Source organism: Coregonus clupeaformis, chromosome 20 (genome assembly GCF_020615455.1).
Source record: "Coregonus clupeaformis isolate EN_2021a chromosome 20, ASM2061545v1, whole genome shotgun sequence".
Taxonomy (NCBI): Eukaryota; Metazoa; Chordata; class Actinopteri; order Salmoniformes; family Salmonidae; genus Coregonus; species Coregonus clupeaformis.
Window position 1 is genome coordinate 4,223,646 of NC_059211.1, and position 22,704 is coordinate 4,246,349.

Below are 22,704 nucleotides of genomic sequence, written 5' to 3' on the forward strand. Positions count from 1 at the left end.
CATTTTGCATATCCTGAAAAGTAAAAATGCTATTTTAGGCTTAAGGGTTTGTTTAGGGTTAGGTTTAGGGGTTTGTGGTTAGGGTTAAGATAAGGTATAAGGTTTAGGGTTAGGGGTTCAGGAAAATAGTATTTTGAATGGGAATACATTTTTACTCCCAAAAACGTCCTGGCAAGTAACGAAAAACATGGCTGTGTGGGTGTGTGTGTGTGTGTGAATTTAAATGCATCATTTACATGATAAAGAACATACAGTGACCATTCTATCTGCTGGTCTTTCTGTTCCATGGTAGCTCATATATACTGTACAACCCCAGGGGGAAAGTATAATTTACTATTCAACACTGATCTCTCACTAACTCTAATGTTTACTGAAACAACCCAAAATGAAAGTACGTTATTGAAAATATTTTTTTATTTTTATAGTGTGGGTTTTTCCCCAGTGCATGTTTGATTGAAGCTTCCACCCTACTCAACAATAACACACTGGAGGGTGTGTGGGGGTGGGGGTGCATGTGTTTGTTTGTGTGTGTGTGTGTGTGTGGGGGGGGGAGAGAGAGAGAGAGAGAGAGAGAGAGAGAGAGAGAGAGAGAGAGAGAGAGAAAGAAGAGAGAGAGAGGGGGAGGGGGGATGAGACAGGAACAAGGGGACTAAGGGTGGGGTTCACCTCAAGGTCAAGGTACACACACACACACACACACACACACATCCCCTCCCAGCTCCACCTGTGCCTCAGTAATCCCTGGTTAGCCCCAGGGGTGAGGGCCTGTTCCGGGGAGAGGAAAGCCAGGGAGGGGCCCTTCCCTCTGGGTGTCCAACAGACAAAGACCGGCTCTGGGTGTGGAGCTACCACAACACAGACACACACAAAAGACAGGATACATAGAGAGAGAACGGGAGAGAGGGAGAGAAAGTGAAAGAGAGAGAACGAGAAAGAGAAAGAGAGAGAGAGAGAGAGAGAGAGAGAGAGAGAGAGAGAGAGAGAGAGAGAGAGGGAGAGGGAGAGGGAGGAGAAAGCAATGGGGAGAGGGGATGAGAGAGAGAAAAAGGAGAGCAGAGAGAACGATGGAGGGAGAAGGAAGGAGGGAGGGGGGATGGAAGAAGGATAGAAGTGAGGGAGATGCAGGGAGGGAGTGATGCAGAAAGATGGAGGGAGTGAAGCAGAAAGATGGAGGGAGTGAAGCAGAAAGATGGAGGGAGTGAAGAAGAAAGATGGAGGGAGTGAAGCAGGCAGAAAAGAAGAGAGGGAGGAAAATAGGGAGAATTAGGAGGATCCATACAGAACCCATGAAGACACCAGAGACAGCTCCCCTCCTCCTCCTCCTCCTCTCTGTGCGCTGGTGTGTTTCAGAGGAAGAGGTCTGCTGGGACTGAGGCTTTATGATGCCCATCAACACAGCACGGAAACATCTCTCTCCCTCCCTCCCTCCTGGTTGTGTGTTTACTGATTGATTGAACATGCCAAGTCCATCTGGTGATTCCCTGATGGGAGCGACAGTGTGAAATTGCACAACAACAAACCAGCCACCCCCCACACACACACCTTTCCTTCTCTATCCCCCTTTTCTCTCTTTCTAACCCACCTTTATTTTTCTATCACATTCTCGCAATCTCTCTCTAATTAAAGTGTTACTCTGTTTGACATTATCTATCATAGTCTGCTGCTGGAAAAAAGTATGTGTTATGGCTTTACACCCCCTGCTGTATTGTGGATAAAGAGTTACGTGTCTAACAGAACACAGAGGGTGTTCTTTAATGGAAGCCTCTCCAACATAATCCAGGTAGAATCAGGAACTCCCCAGGGCAGCTGTCTAGGCCCCTTACTTTTTTCAATCTTTACTAAAGACATGCCACAAATGCAGATGACTCAACACTATACACGTCAGCTACTACAGCGACTGAAATGACTGCAACACTTAACAAAGAGCTGCAGTTAGTTACAGAGTGGGTGGCAAGGAATAAGTTAGTCCTAAATATTTCTAAAACTAAAAGCATTGTATTTGGGACAAATCATTCATGAAATCTTGTAAAAAATAATGTGGAAATTGAGCAAGTTGAGGTGACTAAACTGCTTAGAGTAACCCTGGGTTGTAAATGTCATGGTCAAAACATATTGATACAACAGTAGCTAAGATGGGGAGAAGTCTGTCCATAATAAAGCGCTGCACTACCTTCTTAACAGCACTATCAACCAGGCTTGTCCTACAGGCCCTAGTTTTGTCGCACCTGGACTACTGTTCAGTCGTGTGGTCAGGTGCCACAAAAAGGGACTAAGGAAAATTGCAATTGGCTCAGAACAGGGCAGCATGGCTGGCCCTTGGATGTACACAGAGAGCTCACATTAATATAATGCATGGCAATCTCTCCTGGCTCAAAGTGGACATGTTGAATGCACCAAGCTGTCTGTTTGAACTACTGGCGCACAGCTCGGACACCCATGCGTACCCCACAAGACATGCCACCAGAGGTTTCTTCACAGTCCCCAAGTCCAGAACAGACTATGGGAGGCGCACAGTCCTACATAGAGTCATGACTACATGGAACTCTATTCCACATCAAGTAACTGATGCAAGCAGTAAAATTAGGTTCAAAAAACAGAAATACACCTTATGGAACAGTGGGGACTGTGAAGCAACACAAACATAGGCACAGACACATGCATACACACACGATAACATACGCACCATACATACACATGGATTTTGTATTGTAGGTATGTGGTAGTGGTGGAGTAGGGGCCTGAGGGTCACACAGTGTGTTGTGAAATCTGTGAAGGTATTGTAATGTTTTTTAAATTGTATACCTGCCTTAATTTTTGCTGGACCCCAGGAAGAGTAGCAGCTGCCTTGGCAACAGCTAATGTGGATCCATAATAAATCCAAATACAGAGTACAGAGCCAAAACAACTCAACATGTGTCACTGTCCCAACACTGTCACTGTTCCAATACTGTTGGAGCAGATGTAGAGGAGAACCAATCTGGAGTTGGACAGGGATGGAAGTGTAGTGTATAGTGTATAGGGTGGTAGAGTAGTGTATAGTGTATAGGGTGGTAGAGTAGTGTATAGTGTATAGGGTGGTAGAGTAGTGTATAGTGTATAGGGTGGTAGAGTAGTGTATAGTGTATAGGGTTGTAGAGTAGTGTATAGTGTATAGGGTGGTAGAGTAGTGTATAGGGTTGTAGAGTAGTGTATAGTGTATAGGGTGGTAGAGTAGTGTATAGTGTATAGGGTTGTAGAGTAGTGTATAGTGTATAGGGTGGTAGGGTAGTGTATAGTGTATAGGGTGGTAGAGTAGTGTATAGTGTATAGGGTTGTAGAGTAGTGTATAGTGTATAGGGTAATAGTGTATAGGGTGGTAGAGTAGTGTAGTGTGTAGGGTGGTTAAATAGGGTACTCACAGTCGAGCCAGAGCCTCATTCTTCTGGAACAGGAGTTCAGGGAGCTGAGTGAGACGGTTCCTGTTCAGACGACTGTTCAGAAGGACAGAACACATTAGAAACCAGACAGACAACCTTACAATGTAGCTTTCTATCTAACAGGAAGAGTGTGTGTGTGTTCTCACAGTCTCTCCAGTTCCTTCAGATCATCAAACGCTCCTCTCTCAATGTTGCTAATCTGGTTCTCCATCAGGTGACTGAAGAGAAGGAGAGATGGATGGAGAGAAAGGATGGAGAAAGGGAGTATGGAGAAGGAGAGAGGGAGGAAGTATGGAGAAGGAGAATGGGAGGAAGTATGGAGAAGGAGAGAGGGAGGAAGTATGGAGAAAGAGAGGGAGGAAGTATGGAGAAGGAGAGAGGGAGGACATAAGGAAGAGGGAAGTTGGGCAGGAGAGAGGGAGGAAGTATGGAGAAGGAGAGAGGGAGGAAGTATGGAGAAGGAGAGAGGGAGGAAGTATGGAGAAGGAGAGAGGGAGGAAGTATGGAGAAGGAGAGAGGGAGGAAGTATGGAGAAGGAGAGAGGGAGGAAGTATGGAGAAGGAGAGAGGGAGGAAGTATGGAGAAGGAAAGAGGGAGGAAGTATGGAGAAGGAGAGAGGGAGGAAGTATGGAGAAGGAGAGAGGGAGGAAGTATGGAGAAGGAGAGAGGGAGGAAGATGGGGAGTGAGGGAGGAAGTATGGAGAAGGAGAGAGGGAGGAAGTATGGAGAAGAAGAGAGGGAGGAAGTATGGAGAAGGAGAGAGGGAGGAAGTATGGAGAAGGAGAGAGGGAGGAAGTATGGAGAAGGAGGAGGATGAAGAGGTAGAAGAAAACAGTTCAATTACTGATTGACCATATTTGAGGGACCTCAACCAGCCCCCACCCAAAAGAAACATGTTACTGAAACGTATAACCTCTAACTGTTATCTACACAGGGAAACATTTGATACTTTATCTCCCTGACAGCAACCAGTCTGTCATAAACTGGCTAGACAGACACAGGGACAGACACAGGGACAGACACAGGGACAGGACGGTAACTAACCCCAGGAGATGTTATTAGTAACTATTAGTTTCACATTGACGGTTTTAACCACGTACAGTCCATCACTGTGTCACACACACACACACTGTGCATCACTGTCAGACAGACAACAGTGTCTGTCGAAAACTCCCTGTCAGTCTAACACAGCAACCTGAGACAGCCAATCCCCTTCCTTCCCTGGGGTATTGTACTTCCAGGTCAAAGGGTCAGGGTAACCCCCCCAGGTTAGTTATAGTTTTTGGTTTGTTTATGAATCGGAGGAGAGGAGCATCCAGCTTTGTGGTAAAAAAATATTGTAGTACATACTCTGCTGTTCTATCACACGTGCAATGATGTCCATTGGGGAAAAAACTGTTCATTGTTTGAAGTAATGTCTGTTGTTGTTGCAGGAAGCCTAGCGGTTAAGAGCATTGGGCCAGTAACCAAAAAGGTCACAGGTTTGAATACCCGAGCCGACTAATTGAAAAATCTTGAGCAAGGCACTTAACCCTAACTGCTCCTGTAAGTCGCTCTGGATAAGAGCATCTGCTAAAATGTAAAATGCAATAGCGCAAATGGACGTGGCAGTTTCACCACTACGGATTCCAGATTTAAGTTACGCTCCACTGTTCAGACCTGCAAAATACAAATCCAAATACATAATAAAGTTCTGAACCGGTTTGAACCACAAAAAAATACCGGTCCTTTTCTTTTCCTTTTTTAACCCGTGAAATCGACATCGTTTTTACATTTAGCTTATTAAATTACTACACCAATCACTGTGGATAGAGCAGCTTTCTAAGGACCGGGCAAGCTAGTTGTTTACATTTTATATGCTTGATGGACAGACAAGTGTAGGGCACAAGATCTGACTGATATTTTGCAGGTGGGGAACGAGAGAGAGGGGGCTTGGCTTAAAGCGCTGGGCATCATGATATGTTTCAAGTTTCAAGTTTTTAATGTCACGTGCACAAGTACAGTGAAACACCTTTCCTGCTTGCACTTTCCCAACAATGCAGTAATCAATATGACGTGCATTATAATGTGTTTAGGATATTAGTAGTAAACCTGTCATTACTTCACCTAATTACATAATTACAGTGCATTCGGAAAGTATTCAGACCCCTTCACTTTCTTCAGAACTCTGAGGTGTTTGAGGCCAGAGAAGGATGGGACTTACAGAACTCTGAGGTGTTTGAGGCCAGAGAAGGATGGGACTTACAGAACTCTGAGGTGTTTGAGGCCAGAGAAGGATGGGACTTACAGAACTCTGAGGTGTTTGAGGCCAGAGAAGGATGGGACTTACAGAACTCTGAGGTGTTTGAGGCCAGAGAAGTCTGTCTTGCTGATGGTTGTCAGGTTGTTCCCATTTAGATCACTGGATGAGAAGAAGAATACACACAGAATATTAGCAAACATGTTGGTAATAAACACATTAATACTATATAAACATATTCACACTATTTAAACACATTCATAATATATAAACACATACTATGTAAACATATTAATACTATATAAACACATGAATACTATATAAGCACATTCAGACTGGTTTCATCTACAGTGCAGAATACATGACAGAAGTCTCTCCCTCCCTCTCTCCCTCTCTCTCTCCCTCCCTCCCTCCCTCATTCACACACAGACACAGGTAGCAGGTGCTATGTGACAGGGGAGCTGCAAATGGGTTGGTGTTATCTTGCCTGGGGCTACAATGTCTCTGTCAAACACCCACACAGCGTCCTCAGAGCAGCAGCCCACAGAGGTGCTGATTGGATGCAGCAGGCGGTCGACCAATCACAGGGTGTTTTATTAAACCACAGCAGGATGACTGGCACAAAACAGGAATTTACAGCTCCTTTCCAGAGGACAGTCTGCTTGCGTCCCAAATGCCACTACTTTTGACTAGAGCTCTGGTCCAATGTAGTGCACTATATAGGGAATAAGGTGCCATTTGGGACGTGTCTTCTGTTCTCAGTCTGATAACAGAGCATCCAACACAAAGCTAGAATGATAATAACCAAAGAAAAGCCTTAGTAGGATGAGATGTGTCATTTGTAAGCATCTGTGGCTATGTCATCATGAATAACCTGTCAATGTGATCTCAACCTTCAGTTTCTGAGAGTATGAGGAATCCAATGTGACAAAACACAGAGAAGCCTGGTTAAACAAGACTGAATGCTATTCTCACCATTGTTCTACTTCATGGTGAGCTGCAGCGTTCAGTCTGAAGGAACCTTAGCTTGCTATCAAACATCCTTGGTTATTGATCAACCAGGTCGCTCAACATCCACTTCGAAATTCGACATCCGTCCAGGTCCCCAGGATGCCTTCAAAACCCGCCACTAGGGGCAACGTTGTGCTCTATTACCATCAAGTAAGCTTGGGTTTTGCTAGGGCATTGTGGACAGGGATGGCGGTTGGGCGTAAGCCACGAGCTCCGGCTCCGATGGTTCAATCCCAGTACTAGGCACTTGTTTTTTATTGTTTTGTTTTAACCCAAACCTGAACCCATTACCTTAACCACTCAGAATGAATGACTAAACATAACCTTCAAAATGTTAGGTTTATGGACAAACGTCGGATTCTGCAGTGAGTCTGTGAGCAGGCTGGTCACAAGAAAGAGCCGTCGATTTCGGATGTTTGAAAAGGTCCTGAGGACGTCGATACTTAACCCTTTGAGTTGTTTCTGTTTTAACCCTGTAATCACGCGGAATTAACCCTGTAACCACGCGGAATTAATGGGTCAAAAATCGACGTTCATCCGATTACGGCAAAGTCTGAAGTGAAACTATGAGATCAGGTTGCAGGCAGGTCTATGAGAGCTTGTTCTATTGATAGGGTTAAAATATTCTGGGATTTCTGGAATTTTCTAAAGGTGACTCGAAATTGGAAACATTGATAAAGTGGTTGGTGAGATAATAAGGAGGGTATCTGATCTGAGGTGCCCGCTCTCTGCCCACCACAGACTACCCATAATACAGCAGTGATCTGTCTCTACAGCAGGGGTTCCCAAAACCTTTTTAGTCCACGACCCCAAACATGTGAAAGAAAATCATGTTTACTTTATTATTCCGTCAATTGCAAAACATTCTAACAGTATTTCTGATTGTCTTCTCAATTCACGATCACATACTTTTAATGTGGGGCTATGACAGTCAATTGCAAATTAGTCTGACAATGTCTCTAATGCAGCGTTCAAAACAACTGGGAACTCAGAAATAAACTAGCTCCGACTGGGAAAAATCGTTTTGAACGGTCATCCAACTCGGAATTCCAAGTTGGAAACTCCGGCCTCTTTCTAAAGCTCTGACTTTTCGACCTGAAGATCACAGACATCATGATTTGACTTAGTTTTTTTCAAAGTTCCCAGTTGTCTTGAAAGCACCATTATCTCACCACCACTAATGAGATGGGTGTGCTTGATCCATGTCGCCTCGGAGCTTCTCAAAGCCAGGGGGCGTGGTGAACAGTGCGCACCTCATCTCTCACATCCAACCTGAATCAATATTTGGTTTTAATGCTGACAGAACACTGCAGAATCCAGCTTCACACAGATATGAGCTGGCGAGGGGTACCGTTTAATGCTCTGAGGGAAACGGCAGGGTACTCGCTTTGAGTCAGGAACCAAAACTCCTCCGTAGTGAGCCTTGATGCATTGTCTGCAGCAATCAGTCACATGACAGCTTGAAATCATTCCAATTCAAGCGCAACGGTCAAGTGCGGCATTTTCCCCACGATCTAAGGGCGCTTTCCCAATATATATATTTTTGGGAAATTCTTCTGCGACCCCATTTTCATATCAGTCACAACCCCTAGTTTGGGAACCGCTGCTCTACAGTATGACCTCATTGTCTTTGGTTTGATTGACAGCCAGAGAGGAGAAGATGATGTCACCTTTCCCACAAGGCTCTGTGGTGAGAGCCTGTAAGACGCTGTGTGTGTGTGTGTGTGTGTGTGTGTGTGTGTGTGTGTGTGGTGGGGGGGGGTGTGTGTGTGTGTTTTTGTGGGTGTGTGTGTGTGTGTGTGTGTGTGTGTGTGTGTGTGTGTGTGTGTGTGTGTGTGTGTGTGTGTGTGTGTGTGTGTGTGTGTGTGTGTGTGTGTGTGTGTGCGCGCGAGGTATCTGGTTGCTGTACTACAGTAAAGTGTGGGGTAGAGGTTGACCTTGTCTGTCCCAAAGAGCGGTAGAACAGGGGAGACAGAGTGTGTGTGTGTGGGTGTATGGGGTGGGGCAGTGGTTTAGGTGTGTGATCTTGACCCAGACTTCAACCATGGAGCAGTGAGAAAAATTATGCATGGTGAGAGAGAGACAGAGAGAGAGAGAGAGAGAGACAGAGAGAGAGAGAGAGAGAGAGAGAGAGAGAGAGAGAGAAAGAGATGGGGTTCTATAATCACTCTCATAATGTGTGTGAAATTCCTCTGACAGAGTGAGTGGGCACCAGGAGAAGGGTGTGTGTGACCTATATACTGCACACACACACAGTGACACACACACACACACACCTATATACTGTATATACACACACACACACACACACACAATGTTCTCTTCCTACTATTTCAGAGAGCAACCACTACAAAGGAAGACCTACCTCATCCCTAGAGAGACACTTGTTATTGTGTCACTGTTACAAACAAGGGGGCCTGTACTTACAACTGAAATCAATGATGTGGTTTCGTAGGTTTACGTGACTGGAGTATTGAGGGAAATAAGTATTTGACCCCTCTGCAAAACATGACTTAGTACTTGGTGGCAAAACCCTTGTTGGCAATCACAGAGGTCAGACGTTTCTTGTAGTTGGCCACCAGGTTTGCATACATCTCAGGAGGGATTTTGTTCCACTCCTCTTTGCAGATCTTCTCCAAGTCATTAAGGTTTCGAGGCTGACGTTTGGGAACTCGAACCTTCAGCTCCCTCCACAGATTTTCTATGGGATTAAGGTCTGGAGACTGGCTAGGCCACTGCAGGACCTTAATTAATGTGCTTCTTCTTGAGCCACTCCTTTGTTGCCTTGGCCGTGTGTTTTGGGTCATTGTCATGCTGGAATACCCATCCACGACCCATTTTCAATGCCCTGGCTGAGGGAAGGAGGTTCTCACCCAAGATTTGATGGTACATGGCCCCGTCCATCGTCCCTTTGATGCGGTGAAGTTGTCCTGTCCCCTTAGCAGAAAAACACCCCCAAAGCATAATGTTTCCACCTCCATGTTTGACGGTGGGGATGGTGTTCTTGGGGTCATAGGCAGCATTCCTCCTCCTCCAAACACGGCGAGTTGAGTTGATTGCAAAGAGTTCGATTTTGGTCTCATCTGACCACAACACTTTCACCCAGTTCTCCTCTGAATCATTCAGATGTTCATTGGCAAACTTCAGACGGGCCTGTATATGTGCTTTCTTGAGCAGGGGGACCATGCGGGCGCTGCAGGATTTCAGTCCTTCACGGCGTAGTGTGTTACCAATTGTTTTCTTGGTGACTATGGTCCCAGCTGCCTTGAGATCATTGACAAGATCCTCCCGTGTAGTTCTGGGCTGATTCCTCACCGTTCTCATGATCATTGCAACTCCACGAGGTGAGATCTTGCATGGAGCCCCAGGCCGAGGGAGATTGTCAGTTCTTTTGTGTTTCTTCCATTTGCGAATAATCGCACCAACTGTTGTCACCTTCTCACCAAGCTGTTTGGCGATGGTCTTGTAGCCCATTCCAGCCTTGTGTAGGTCTACAATCTTGTCCCTGACATCCTTGGAGAGCTCTTTGGTCTTGGCCATGGTGGAGAGTTTGGAATCTGATTGATTGATTGCTTCTGTGGACAGGTGTCTTTTATACAGGTAACAAGCTGATATTAGGAGCACTTCCTTTAAGAGTGTGCTCCTAATCTCAGCTCGTTACCTGTATAAAAGACACCTGGGAGCCAGAAATATTTCTGATTGAGAGGGGGTCAAATACTTATTTCCCTCATTAAAAATGCAAATCAATTTATAACATTTTTGACGTGTTTTTCTGGATTTTTTTGTTGTTATTCTGTCTCTCACTGTTCACATAAACCTACCATTAAAATTATAGACTGAACATTTCTTTGTCAGTGGGCAATCGTACAAGGGGATCAAATACTTTTTTCCCTCACTGTAAGCTTGGAGAAAGGGTCTTAGCTAACAGGATCCTGGAAAATATACTTAGAGAACACACACACAGAGAGACTGACAGAGAGACAGAGAGAGAGAGAGACAGAGACAGAGACAGAGACAGAGACAGAGACAGAGAGAGAGAGAGAGAGAGAGAGAGAGAGAGAGAGAGAGAGAGAGAGAGAGAGAGAACGTGTGTATGTGAAAAGACGGAGAAGAAGGAGAGATAAACACACACACACCTTGTGTGCTTATGAGGTGTGGATAATTGGGTTTTGTGGAGCATGGAGAGGTCAGGGGTCAGGGAAGCCTGAAGTAGAGAGAGACTCCACCAGACAAAGGCTTGTTACAGCAGAACGCGTCTTACACACTTACACAGCGCAACACACACAGTACACACACACACTGACACATTCATCCTTCCAGCCACCTGCACACTCTCTCTCTCTCTCTCTCTCTCTCTCACACACACACACCAAATTGCTCTGCAATAACAGCTTCAGTGGGCAGTCAAGCAGCACAAGTTCCACTCAAGTTCCCCCTTATTAGCTGGGCTATGAAAGGAAAGGCCACAGAGAGAGAGAAACAGAGAGAGATTAAGAGAGAGAGACAGAAAGATAGAGAGAGAGAGAGAGAGAGAGAGAGAGAGAGAGAGAGAGAGAGAGAGAGAGAGAGAAAGAGAGAGAGAGAGAGAGCAAGAGAGAGAGAGAGAGAGCAAGAGAGAGAGAGAGCAAGAGAGAGAGAGAGAGTGAGAGCAAGAGCGAGAGAAAGAGCGAGAGAGAGCGAGAGAAAGAGAAGAAATATACAGAAAGATAGATGGAGAGAGAGAGAGAGAGAGAGAGAGAGAGAGAGAGAGAGAGAGAGAGAGAGAGAGAGAGAGAGAGAGAGAGAGAGAGCAAGAGAGAGAGAGAGAGAGCAAGAGAGAGAGAGAGAGAGCAAGAGAGAGAGAGAGGAGAGCAAGAGCGAGAGAAAGAGCGAGAGAGAGCGAGAGAAAGAGAAGAAATATACAGAAAGATAGATGGAGGAGAGAGAGAGAGAGAGAGAGAGAGAGAGAGAGAGAGAGAGAGAGAGAGAGAGAGAGAGAGTGAGAGAAAGAGCGAGAGAGAGAGCAAGAGAAAGAGTGAGAGAGAGAGAGAAGAAAGAGACAGAAAGATAGATGGAGAGAGAGAGAGCGAGAGAGAGACAGAGAGAGAGAGAGAGAGAGAGAGAGAGAGAGAGAGAGACATACGACATTATAAAATCCATGTAAACAAACAACAAGTGTGCAGTTAAAATTGGCAAAAAACACACACATTTCTTTCCACAGGGCCGTGGGGTGAGACAGGGATGCAGCTTGAGCCCCACCCTCTTCAACATATATATATATATCAATGAATTGGCGAGGGCACTAGAACAGTCTGCAGCACCCGGCCTCACCCTAATAGAATCTGAAGTCAAATGTCTACTGTTTGCTGATGATCTGGTGCTTCTGTCCCCAACCAAGGAGGGCCTACAGCAGCACCTAGATCTTCTGCACAGATTCTGACAGACCTGGGCCCTGACAGTAAATCTCAGTAAGACAAAATAATGGTGTTCCTAAAAAGGTCCAGTTGCCAGGACCACAAATACAAATTCCATCTAGACACCGTTGCCCTAGAGCACACAAAAAACTATACCTACCTCGGCCTAATTAGTATCTGGCTAAAAATACTTGAATCAGTTATAGAACCCATTACCCTTTATGGTTGTGAGGTCTGGGGTCCACTTACCAACCAATAATTCACAAATGGGACAAACACCAAATTGAGACTCTGCATGCAGAATTCTGCAAAAACATCCTCTGTGTACAACGTAAAACACAAAATAATGCCTGCAGAGCAGAATTAGACAGATACCCGCTAATTATAAAAATCCAGAAAATAGTTCAATTCTACAACCCTCTAAAAGGAAGTGATTCCCAAACATTCCATAACAAAGCCATCACCACCAGAGAGATGAACCTGGAGAAGAGTCCCCCAAGCAAGCTGGTCCTGGGGCTCGGTTCACACACACAAACAGACCCCACAGAGCCCCAAGGACAGCAAAAGTAACACGATTAGAACCAACCAAATCATGAGAAAACTAAAATATATTTACTTGACACATTGGAAAGAATTTACCAAAAAACAGAGTGAACTGGAATGCTATTTGGCCCTAAATAGAGAATACACAGTGGCAGAATACCTGACCACTGTGACTGACCCAAACTTAAGGAAAGCTTTGGGTCAGTCACAGTTAGTGATTTTGGATGCAGACAAGGTAATAAAGGTATTGACTAGGTATTTATTGCCTAGCCTATTGCATAGCACATGACAAAGCAAACATACATACAGTGGGGAAAAAAAGTATTTAGTCAGCCACCAATTGTGCAAGTTCTCCCACTTAAAAAGATGAGAGAGGCCTGTAATTTTCATCATAGGTACACGTCAACTATGACAGACAAATTGAGAAAAGAAAATCCAGAAAATCACATTGTAGGATTTTTTATGAATTTATTTGCAAATTATGGTGGAAAATAATTATTTGGTCACCTACAAACAAGCAAGATTTCTGGCTCTCACAGACCTGTAACTTCTTTTTTTAAGAGGCTCCTCTGTCCTCCACTCGTTACCTGTATTAATGGCACCTGTTTGAACTTGTTATCAGTATAAAAGACACCTGTCCACAACCTCAAACAGTCACACTCCAAACTCCACTATGGCCAAGACCAAAGAGCTGTCAAAGGACACCAGAAACAAAATTGTAGACCTGCACCAGGCTGGGAAGACTGAATCTGCAATAGGTAAGCAGCTTGGTTTGAAGAAATCAACTGTGGGAGCAATTATTAGGAAATGGAAGACATACAAGACCACTTATAATCTCCCTCGATCTGGGGCTCCACGCAAGATCTCACCCCGTGGGGTCAAAATGATCACAAGAACGGTGAGCAAAAATCCCAGAACCACACGGGGGACCTAGTGAATGACCTGCAGAGAGCTGGGACCAAAGTAACAAAGCCTACCATCAGTAACACACTACGCCGCCAGGGACTCAAATCCTGCAGTGCCAGACGTGTCCCCCTGCTTAAGCCAGTACATGTCCAGGCCCGTCTGAAGTTTGCTAGAGTGCATTTGGATGATCCAGAAGAGGATTGGGAGAATGTCATATGGTCAGATGAAAGCAAAATATAACTTTTTGGTAAAAACTCAACTCGTCGTGTTTGGAGGACAAAGAATGCTCAGTTGCATCCAAAGAACACCATACCTACTGTGAAGCATGGGGGTGGAAACATCATGCTTTGGGGCTGTTTTTCTGCAAAGGGACCAGGACGACTGATCCGTGTAAAGGAAAGAATGAATGGGGCCATGTATCGTGAGATTTTGAGTGAAAACCTCCTTCCATCAGCAAGGGCATTGAAGATGCAACGTGGCTGGGTCTTTCAGCATGACAATGATCCCAAACACACCGCCCGGGCAACGAAGGAGTGGCTTCGTAGAAGCATTTCAAGGTCCTGGAGTGGCCTAGCCAGTCTCCAGATCTCAACCCCATAGAACATCTTTGGAGGGAGTTGAAAGTCAGTGTTGCCCAGCGACAGCCCCAAAACATCACTGCTCTAGAGGAGATCTGCATGGAGGAATGGGCCAAAATACCAGCAACAGTGTGTGAAAACCTTGTGAAGACTTACAGAAAACGTTTGACCTGTGTCATTGCCAACAAAGGGTATATAACAAAGTATTGAGAAACTTTTGTTATTGACCAAATACTTATTTTCCACCATAATTTGCAAATAAATTCATTAAAAATCCTACAATGTGATTTTCTGGATGTTTTTTTCTCATTTTGTCTGTCATAGTTGACGGGTACCTATGATGAAAATTACAGGCCTCTCTCATCTTTTTAAGTGGGAGAACTTGCACAATTGGTGGCTGACTAAATACTTTTTTCCCCCACTGTAGTTGAACAAACACAGACACACAGCTATGTCTTACTATACTTGAGAGGCCTTTTTGGGGACCAACATTTGATTCCCATTCCAAATCCTATTTTCCCTAACCCATAACCTTAACCCTAGTTCTAACCCTAACCCTAATTCTAACAGTAACCCTAACCCTAATTCTAACAGTAACCCTAAACCTAACCCCTAAGTCTAAAATAGCCTTTTTACAAGTCAGGACCGGCTAAATGTCCTCACTTCTCTGAATTTTAGTTGGTTTACTATTCTTGTGAGGACTTCTGGTACTCACGAGTACAGTAAAACGTGTGTACACACACACACACACACACACACACACACACACACACACACACACACACACACACACACACACACACACACACACACACACACAGTGTGTTTATGTAGATGATGTGTCCTGAAGATGTCTTGTTACTTTCCCAGAACTGTGTGTGTGTAGCAACACCCCTGTCTTTTTCAGCCATCACTTAAATCTTGCTTGTGCCATTCATTTTTCGCCATTAATGTATCGACCGCAGAAACGTTTGTAATGACCTGACAAACACACAACGGTGGAATGACTCAATGGAATACGTTGTCTTTCCAACAAGCTCTCACAGTTTCACGTCAGAATAAGACGTTCATCCATGTTTCTCAAATATCAAGTTGTTCCAAACGTCAAATTTTGAAGTGTTTAAGGTTAAGTTTAGGCAAAATCTTAAGGTTAGGCATTAATTCCGAATGGTTAAGGTAAGGGTTGAGGTTTGGGAAAATCTCAAAAACAACATTCTATTGCTGGTTTCAAACATGCAACCTTTTGCACCAAAGGCAGATGCTTACGCCCATCCACCATCTCCATCCACAACACCCTAGGAAAACTGAAACCTACTGGAAGGTAACAGCGCTCACTGTTGATCCTAGTGGCCGGTTTCCATGTCATCTCCAGACGTCCTCAGACATGGATGGACGTCTAATCCTGACTTGTATCACGTGTGACCTGGCTGTGTCTTTCCGTCTAATCCTGACTTGTATCACGTGTGACCTCTCTTCTCTCCTCTCCGCACAGGCTACACAAACGCCTCACACCGCGTGGCTGCTGCCTCTCTAACCTGGTGGTCCCTGCACGCACCACACACCTGGAGTTCCAGGTCTCAGGCAGCCTCTGGAACTGCCGTTCTGCCGCCAACAAGGCTGACTTCATCCCAGCCTATGCTACCCTCCAGTCCCTCGACTTCCTGGCGCTGACGGAAACATGGATTACCACTGAAAACACTGCTACTCCTACTGCTCTCTCCTCGTCTGACCATGTGTTCTCGCATACCCCGAGAGCATCTGGTCAGAGGGGTGGTGGCACAGGAATCCTCATCTCTCCCAAGTGGACATTCTAAATTTTTCCCCTAACCCATCTGTCTATCTCCTCATTTGAATTCCATGCTGTCACAGTCACTAGCCCATTTAAGCTTAATATCCTTGTCATCTATCGCCCCCAGGTTCCCTTGGAGAGTTCATCAATGAGCTTGACGCCTTGATAAGTTCCTTTCCTGAGGATGGCTCACCCCTCACAGTTTTTGGGGGATTTCAACCTCCCTGTGTCCACATTTGACTCATTTCTCTCTGCCTCCTTCTTTCCACTCCTCTCCTCTTTTGACCTCACCCTCTCACCGTCCCCCCTACTCACAAGGCAGGCAATACGCTTGACCTCATCTTTACTAGATGCTGCTCTTCTACTAATCTCACTGCAACTCCCCTCCATGTCTCTGACCACTACTTTGTTTCCTTTTCTCTCTCGCTCTCCTCCCACACTACTCACTCTGCCCCTACACAGATGGTAATGCGCCGCCGCAACCTTCGCTCTCTCTCTCCCACTACTCTCTCCTCTTCCATCCTATCATCTCTTCCCTCTGCTCAATCCTTCTCCCTCCAATCTCCTGATTCTGCCTCCTCAACCCTCCTCTCCTCCCTTTCTGCATCCTTTGACTCTCTGTGTCCCCTATCCTCCCGGCCGGCTCGGTCCTCCCCTCCAGCTCCGTGGCTTGATGACTCATTGCGAGCTCACAGAACAGAGCTCCGGGCAGCGGAGCGGAAATGGAAGAAAACTCAACTCCCTGCCGACCTGGCATCTTTTCACTCCCTCCTCTCTACATTTTCTTCATCTGTTTCTGCTGCTAAGGCCACTTTCTACCACTCTAAATTCCAAGCATCTGCCTCTAACCCTAGGAAGCTCTTTGCCACATTTTCTTCCCTGCTGAATCCTCCCCCTCCTCTCTCTCTGTGGATGACTTCGTCAACCACTTTGAAAAGAAGGTCGACGACATTCGATCCTCGTTTGCTAAGTCTAATGACACTGCTGGTCCTACTCACACTGCCTTCCCTATGCTTTGACTTCTTTCTCCCCTCTCTCTCCAGATAAAATCCTGCGACTTGTGACTGCAGGCCGCCCAACAACCTGCCCGCTTGACCCCATCCCCTCCTCTCTTCTCCAGACCATCTCCGGTGACCTTCTCCCCTACCTCACCTCGCTGATCAACTCATCCTTGACCGCTGGCCATGTCCCTTCCGTCTTCAAGAGAGCGAGAGTTGCTCCCCTTCTCAAAAAACCAACACTCGATCCCACTGATGTCAACAACTACAGACCAGTATCCCTTCTTTCTTTTCTTTCCAAAACTATTGAGCGTGCCGTCTTTAGCCAACTCTCTTGCTATCTCTCTCAGAATGACCTTCTTGATCCAAACCAGTCAGGTTTCAGGACTGGTCATTCAACTGAGACTGCTCTTCTCTGTGTCACGGAGACTCTCCGCACTGCTAAAGCTAACTCTCTCTCCTCTGCTCTTGTCCTTCTAGACCTGTCTGCTGCCTTTGATACTGTGAACCATCAGATCCTCCTCTCCACCCTCTCCGAGCTGGGCATCTCCGGCGCGGCTCACTCCTGGATTGCGTCCTACCTGACCGGTCGCTCCTACCAAGTGGCGTGGCGAGAAGCTGTCTCCGCACCACGTGCTCTCACCACTGGTGTCCCCCAGGGCTCAGTTCTAGGCCCTCTCCTTTTCTCCCTATACACCAAGTCACTTGGCTCTGTCATATCCTCACATGGCCTCTCCTATCATTGCTACGCTGACGATACACAACTAATCTTCTCCTTTCCCCCTTCTGATAACCAGGTGGCGAATCGCATCTCTGCATGTCTGGCAGACATATCAGTATGGATGACGGATCACCACCTCAAGCTGAACCCTGGCAAGACGGAGCTGCTCTTCCTCCCGGGGAAGGACTGCCCGTTCCATGATCTCGCCATCACGGTTGACAACTCCGCTGTGTCCTCCTCCCAGAGTGCGAAGAGCCTAGGCGTGACCCTGGACAACACCCTGTCGTTCTCCGCCAACATCAAGGCGGTGACCCGCTCCTGCAGGTTCATGCTCTACAACATTCGGAGAGTACGACCCTGCCTTACACAGGAAGCGGCACAGGTCCTAATCCAGGCACTTGTCATCTCCCGTCTGGACTACTGCAACTCGCTGTTGGCTGGCCTCCCTGCCTGTGCCATTAAACCCCTACAACTCATCCAGAATGCCGCAGCCCGTCTGGTGTTCAACCTTCCCAAGTTCTCTCACGTCACCCCCCTCCTCCGCACACTCCACTGGCTTCCAGTTGAAGCTCGCATCCGCTACAAGACCATGGTGCTTGCCTATGGAGCAGTGAGGGGAACGGCACCTCTGTACCTTCGGGCTCTGATCAGTCCCTACACCCAAACGAGGGCATTGCGCTCATCCACCTCTGGCCTGCTGGCTCCCTTCCTCTGCGGAAGCACAGCTCCCGCTCAGCCCAGTCAAAACTGTTCGCTGCTCTGGCACCCCAATGGTGGAACAAGCTCCCTCACGACGCCAGGACAGCGGAGTCACTCACCACCTTCCGGAGACATTTGAAACCCCACCTCTTTAAGGATTACCTGGGATAGGATAAAGTAATCCTTCTACCCCCCAAAATTGTAAAGTGGTTATCCCACTGGCTATAGGGTGAACGCACCAATTGGTGAGTCGTTCTGGATAAGAGCGTCTGCTAAATGACGTAAATGTGCCCTTGAGCAAGGCACTTAACCCTAATTGCTCCTGTAAGTCGCTCTGGTTAAGAGCGTCTGCTAAATGACTAAAATGTAAAATGTAAATGTAAATGACCTGGCTGTGTCTTTAAGAACACTAAAGCTTCATCTGGGATTTAATGCATCAAATTGAAAAAATCTATAATTTAATACAGTTAAAATGTTTACAAATTATTTCAGAAAACGATCACTCGGATTATAGTGATATTATGTCTGATCTCGCAAACAATGTAAAGTATGTTTAGATAGGTGTAATCTCAAGCCAAGCGTGTTCATTTTTAATCTGAGTGTATCCTGCTATTGACCACACTTCTTGAATTATGCAACAGAACCTGACAACAACAGTCATTAATGAGGCAGTCTAGACGGCACAGATGAGTGCAGGTAGGGTAGACAGAGCAAGTTTTTGGTGGTTGCAGCCTGGCCACACCCATTTGTGATAATTTATTCATATATGCAAATATATACTGTGTATTTATGCATATTAGGCATATTTATTTTGACACAAAATATTTTAAAAATACCTGATACAATTATAAAACGTCTATAGACACTGAAAAAATATATAAATGCATGGTCCCATGTTTCATGAGCTGAAATAAAAGTTTCCAGAAATGTTCCATAAGCACAAAAAGCTTATTTCTATCAAATGTTGTGCACACATTTGTTTACATCCCTTTTAGTGAGCATTTCTCCTTTGCCAAGATAATCCAGCCACCTGACAGGTGTGGCATATCAAGAAGCTGATTAAACAGCAGGATCATTACACAGGTGCACCTTGTGCTGGGGACAATACATTTAAAATGTAATATTAATAAAAGGCCACTAAAATGTGCAGTTTTGTCACAACACAATGCCACAGATGTCTCAAGTTTCGAGAGAGTGTGCAACTGGCATGCTGACTGTAGGAATGTCCACCAGAGCTGTTGCCAGATAATTGAATGTTCATTTCTCTACCATAAACCTCCTCCAACGTTGTTTTAGAGAATTTGGCAGTTTGTCCAACCGGCCTCACAACCGCAGACCACATGTAACCACGCCAGCCCAGGACTTCCAGAAATCCGGTTTCTTCACCTGCGGGATCATCTGAGACCAGCCACCCGACAGCTGATGAAACAGCGGGTTTGCACAACCAAAGAATTTCTGCACAAGCTGTCAGACACCATCTCAGGGAAGCTCGTCATCCTCACCAAGGTCTTGAGCTGACTGCAGTTCGGCGTCGTAACTGACTTCAGTGGGCAAATGCTCACCTTCGATGGCCACTGGCACGCTGGAGAAGTGTGCTCTTCATGGATGAATCCCGGTTTCAACTGTACCGGGCAGATGGCAAACAGCGTGCATGGCGTTGTGTGGGCGAGTGGTTTGCTGATGTCAACGTTGTGGACACAGTGCCCAATGGTGGCGTGAGGTTATGATATGGGCAGGAATAAACTACGGACAATGAACACAATTACATTTAATCGATGGCAATTTGAATGCACAGAGATACTTTGATGAGATCCTGAGGCCCATTGTGAGGCCCATTTCTTATTTATTTGGTCATGCCATTCATCTGCCGCCATCACTTCCGGTTTCAGCAACGCCCCATTTCGCAAGGATCTGTACACAATGTCCCAGTTCTTCCATGGCTTGCATACTCACCAGACATGTCACCCATTGAGCATGTTTGGGATGCTCTGGATCGACGTGTATGACAGCATATTCCAGTTCCAGACAATATCCAGCAACTTCACACAGCCATTGAAGAAGAGTGGGACAACATTCCACAGGCCACAATCAACAGCCTGATCAACTCTATGCGAAAATGTGTCTCGTTGCATGAGGCAAAAGGTGGTCACACCAGATACTGACTGGTTTTCTGATCCACGCCCCTACTTTTTGTTTAGGGTATCTGTGACCAACAGATGCATATCTGTATTCCCAGTCATGTGAAATCCATAGATTAGGGCCTTATATGAACTGTAACTCAGTAAAACCTTTGAAACTGTTGCATGTTGTGTTTATATTTGTGTTCAGTGCAAGTGCATTCTATAACAAATCCCCAAAAAAATTTGACATTTCAATTCCCACCAAAATCCCTGAGCTCCATTCATTATTTGTCCGTGCCAGTAAAATGTGCTATAATTCAGTCAATATCTGATGGATTTTAATAATTCAAAAAGTTTGGAGTATCTTCATTCATTGTCCAACTGTTGCATTTTAAAAACCTTTTAATAATGTTGATATATGTTGCTAGTGTGTCTTTGTGTGTTTGTATTTGTAAGTGTATGCTATCCATGTGGCGGTTTCATGCCCCACAAGGCCGAGCGTTGTGCGCAGATGCTAGATTGATTAGTGGATTAAAACGAGTTGTCTGCACTGATTGGCCACACATGGGTCCTCTGCAGTGTGTGTGCGCATGTGTATTACCATCATCAAGATAAACACATTGAACTAACTCAGTTAATGTGTCATCTCTGTGGCTGTCTCTCCTTCCATGGTCTGTGATGTGTGTCTGATGCAGCATGTCACAGCTGCTCCTAAATACACTGGAACTACATGGAGCAGCTGCAGAATCATTTGTTGTTAGCACACTGACTAAACACACATACACACACATACACACACACACACACACACACACACACACACACACCAGATGATTACAAGAGACAGTAGAAAGAGAATTGTCATACTTGAGTAAAAGTAAAGAACCCTTAATAGAAAATGACTCAAGTAAAAGTGAAAGTCACTCAGTAAAATACTACTTGAGTAAAAGTCTAAAAGCACTTGGTTTTAAATATACTTAAGTACTAAAAGTAAATGTAATTGCTCAAATGTAAAAGTATAAATCATTTCAAATTCCTTATATTAAGCAAACCAGACGGGACTATTTTCTTGTTTTTTTAATTTACGGATAGACAGGGGCACACTCCAACACTCAGACATCCTTTACAAACGAAGCATCTGTTTTTAATGAGTCCGCCAGATCAGAGGCAGTAGGGATGACCAGGGATGTTCTCTTGATAAGTGTGCAAATTGGACAATTTTCCTGTCCTGCTAAGTACTTTTGGGTGTCAGGGAAAATGTTTGGAGTAAAAAGTACATTATTTTCTTTAGGAATGTAATGAAGTACAAGTTGTCAAAAATATAAATAGTAAAGTACAGATACCCATAAAAACTACTTAAGTAGTACTTGAAAGTATTTTTACTTAAGCACTTTACACCACTGGGATAGAGGGATAGAGTGAGTGTCTAAGAAGTAATGTGAAGGAGTGGAGCCAGAGTTATCAGCCCCCCACAGCGTCTCATCTCCATCTGATCTATTTCCCTTTATTTATTTTACTCCCTGCTAGCCGCCGCCGTGTGCTAAATGCTAATCCACTCCTGGCCGGGTTGACTATACAGCGGCATCACACAGTGAAACATCAGAAGCCATTCATTTTGAATGGAAGGAAAGCGAGAGAAGCAGAGTGGGCGGGGTACCGTTTAGTGAAGCGAGAATGGTCGAGGGAGCTGAACGGAGTGGGACTAAAGTTGGAGAAAGCGTAATTTTATGCAAGTCCTCCGCGATATCGCGGCGCGAGTGACCAATCGAAGCTTACTATAGCTTCCAGCCCCTACTGGATTGGCTGACAGTGGCTGTTGATATGTAGCACTACTTAGCATGCTTGCTAGCCTGTTAGCATCCACGTGAGGGTGAAGCTAGCGTGGCGAGGAGAGTTACCACTGTATAGTTCATCTCGGCCGTCACACTTGTTTAGCAGCTCCACCAACAACCAGAGTAGACCACCAAACACACACTAGAGAAGCCCCTAAATATTCGCCCAAACTCAAAAACACAAATGCACATGTATGAACACACATAGAGAGCCAAGAGTCTATATATGACAAAATGTTAATATTCCAGCAACACACAGACAGATACATAAAGGAACAGAGACATTGCAGAGTCACTACAGAAACACAGACACACACACACACACACAGAGACAGACACAGTGTGTGTTTTCCGTCTGGTGTGTGTGACCGGCACTGGAGGCTCCAACCCTTGCTGAGATTTGTTTGGGTTTAAACTTCCAGGAGCTGAACAGAGATCCGCTTCTCTGATACCTAACAC

General features: G+C 45.4%; 1 protein-coding gene across 2 annotated transcripts in view; it reads right to left on the minus strand.

Annotated features, from left to right (window-relative positions):
• The window catches only part of LOC121533205 (slit homolog 1 protein), an 82,245-nt gene that overhangs the window by 53,651 nt on the left and 5,890 nt on the right, over nucleotides 1-22,704 (minus strand). For both annotated transcript variants that reach the window (XM_041839016.2, XM_041839014.2), the window contains exons 2-4: nucleotides 5,746-5,817; nucleotides 3,563-3,634; nucleotides 3,399-3,470 (exon numbers count right to left, since the gene is read on the minus strand). In XM_041839016.2, the coding sequence (XP_041694950.2) occupies nucleotides 3,399-3,470; nucleotides 3,563-3,634; nucleotides 5,746-5,817 (216 nt within the window). The remainder of the gene's footprint in view (nucleotides 1-3,398; nucleotides 3,471-3,562; nucleotides 3,635-5,745; nucleotides 5,818-22,704) is intronic.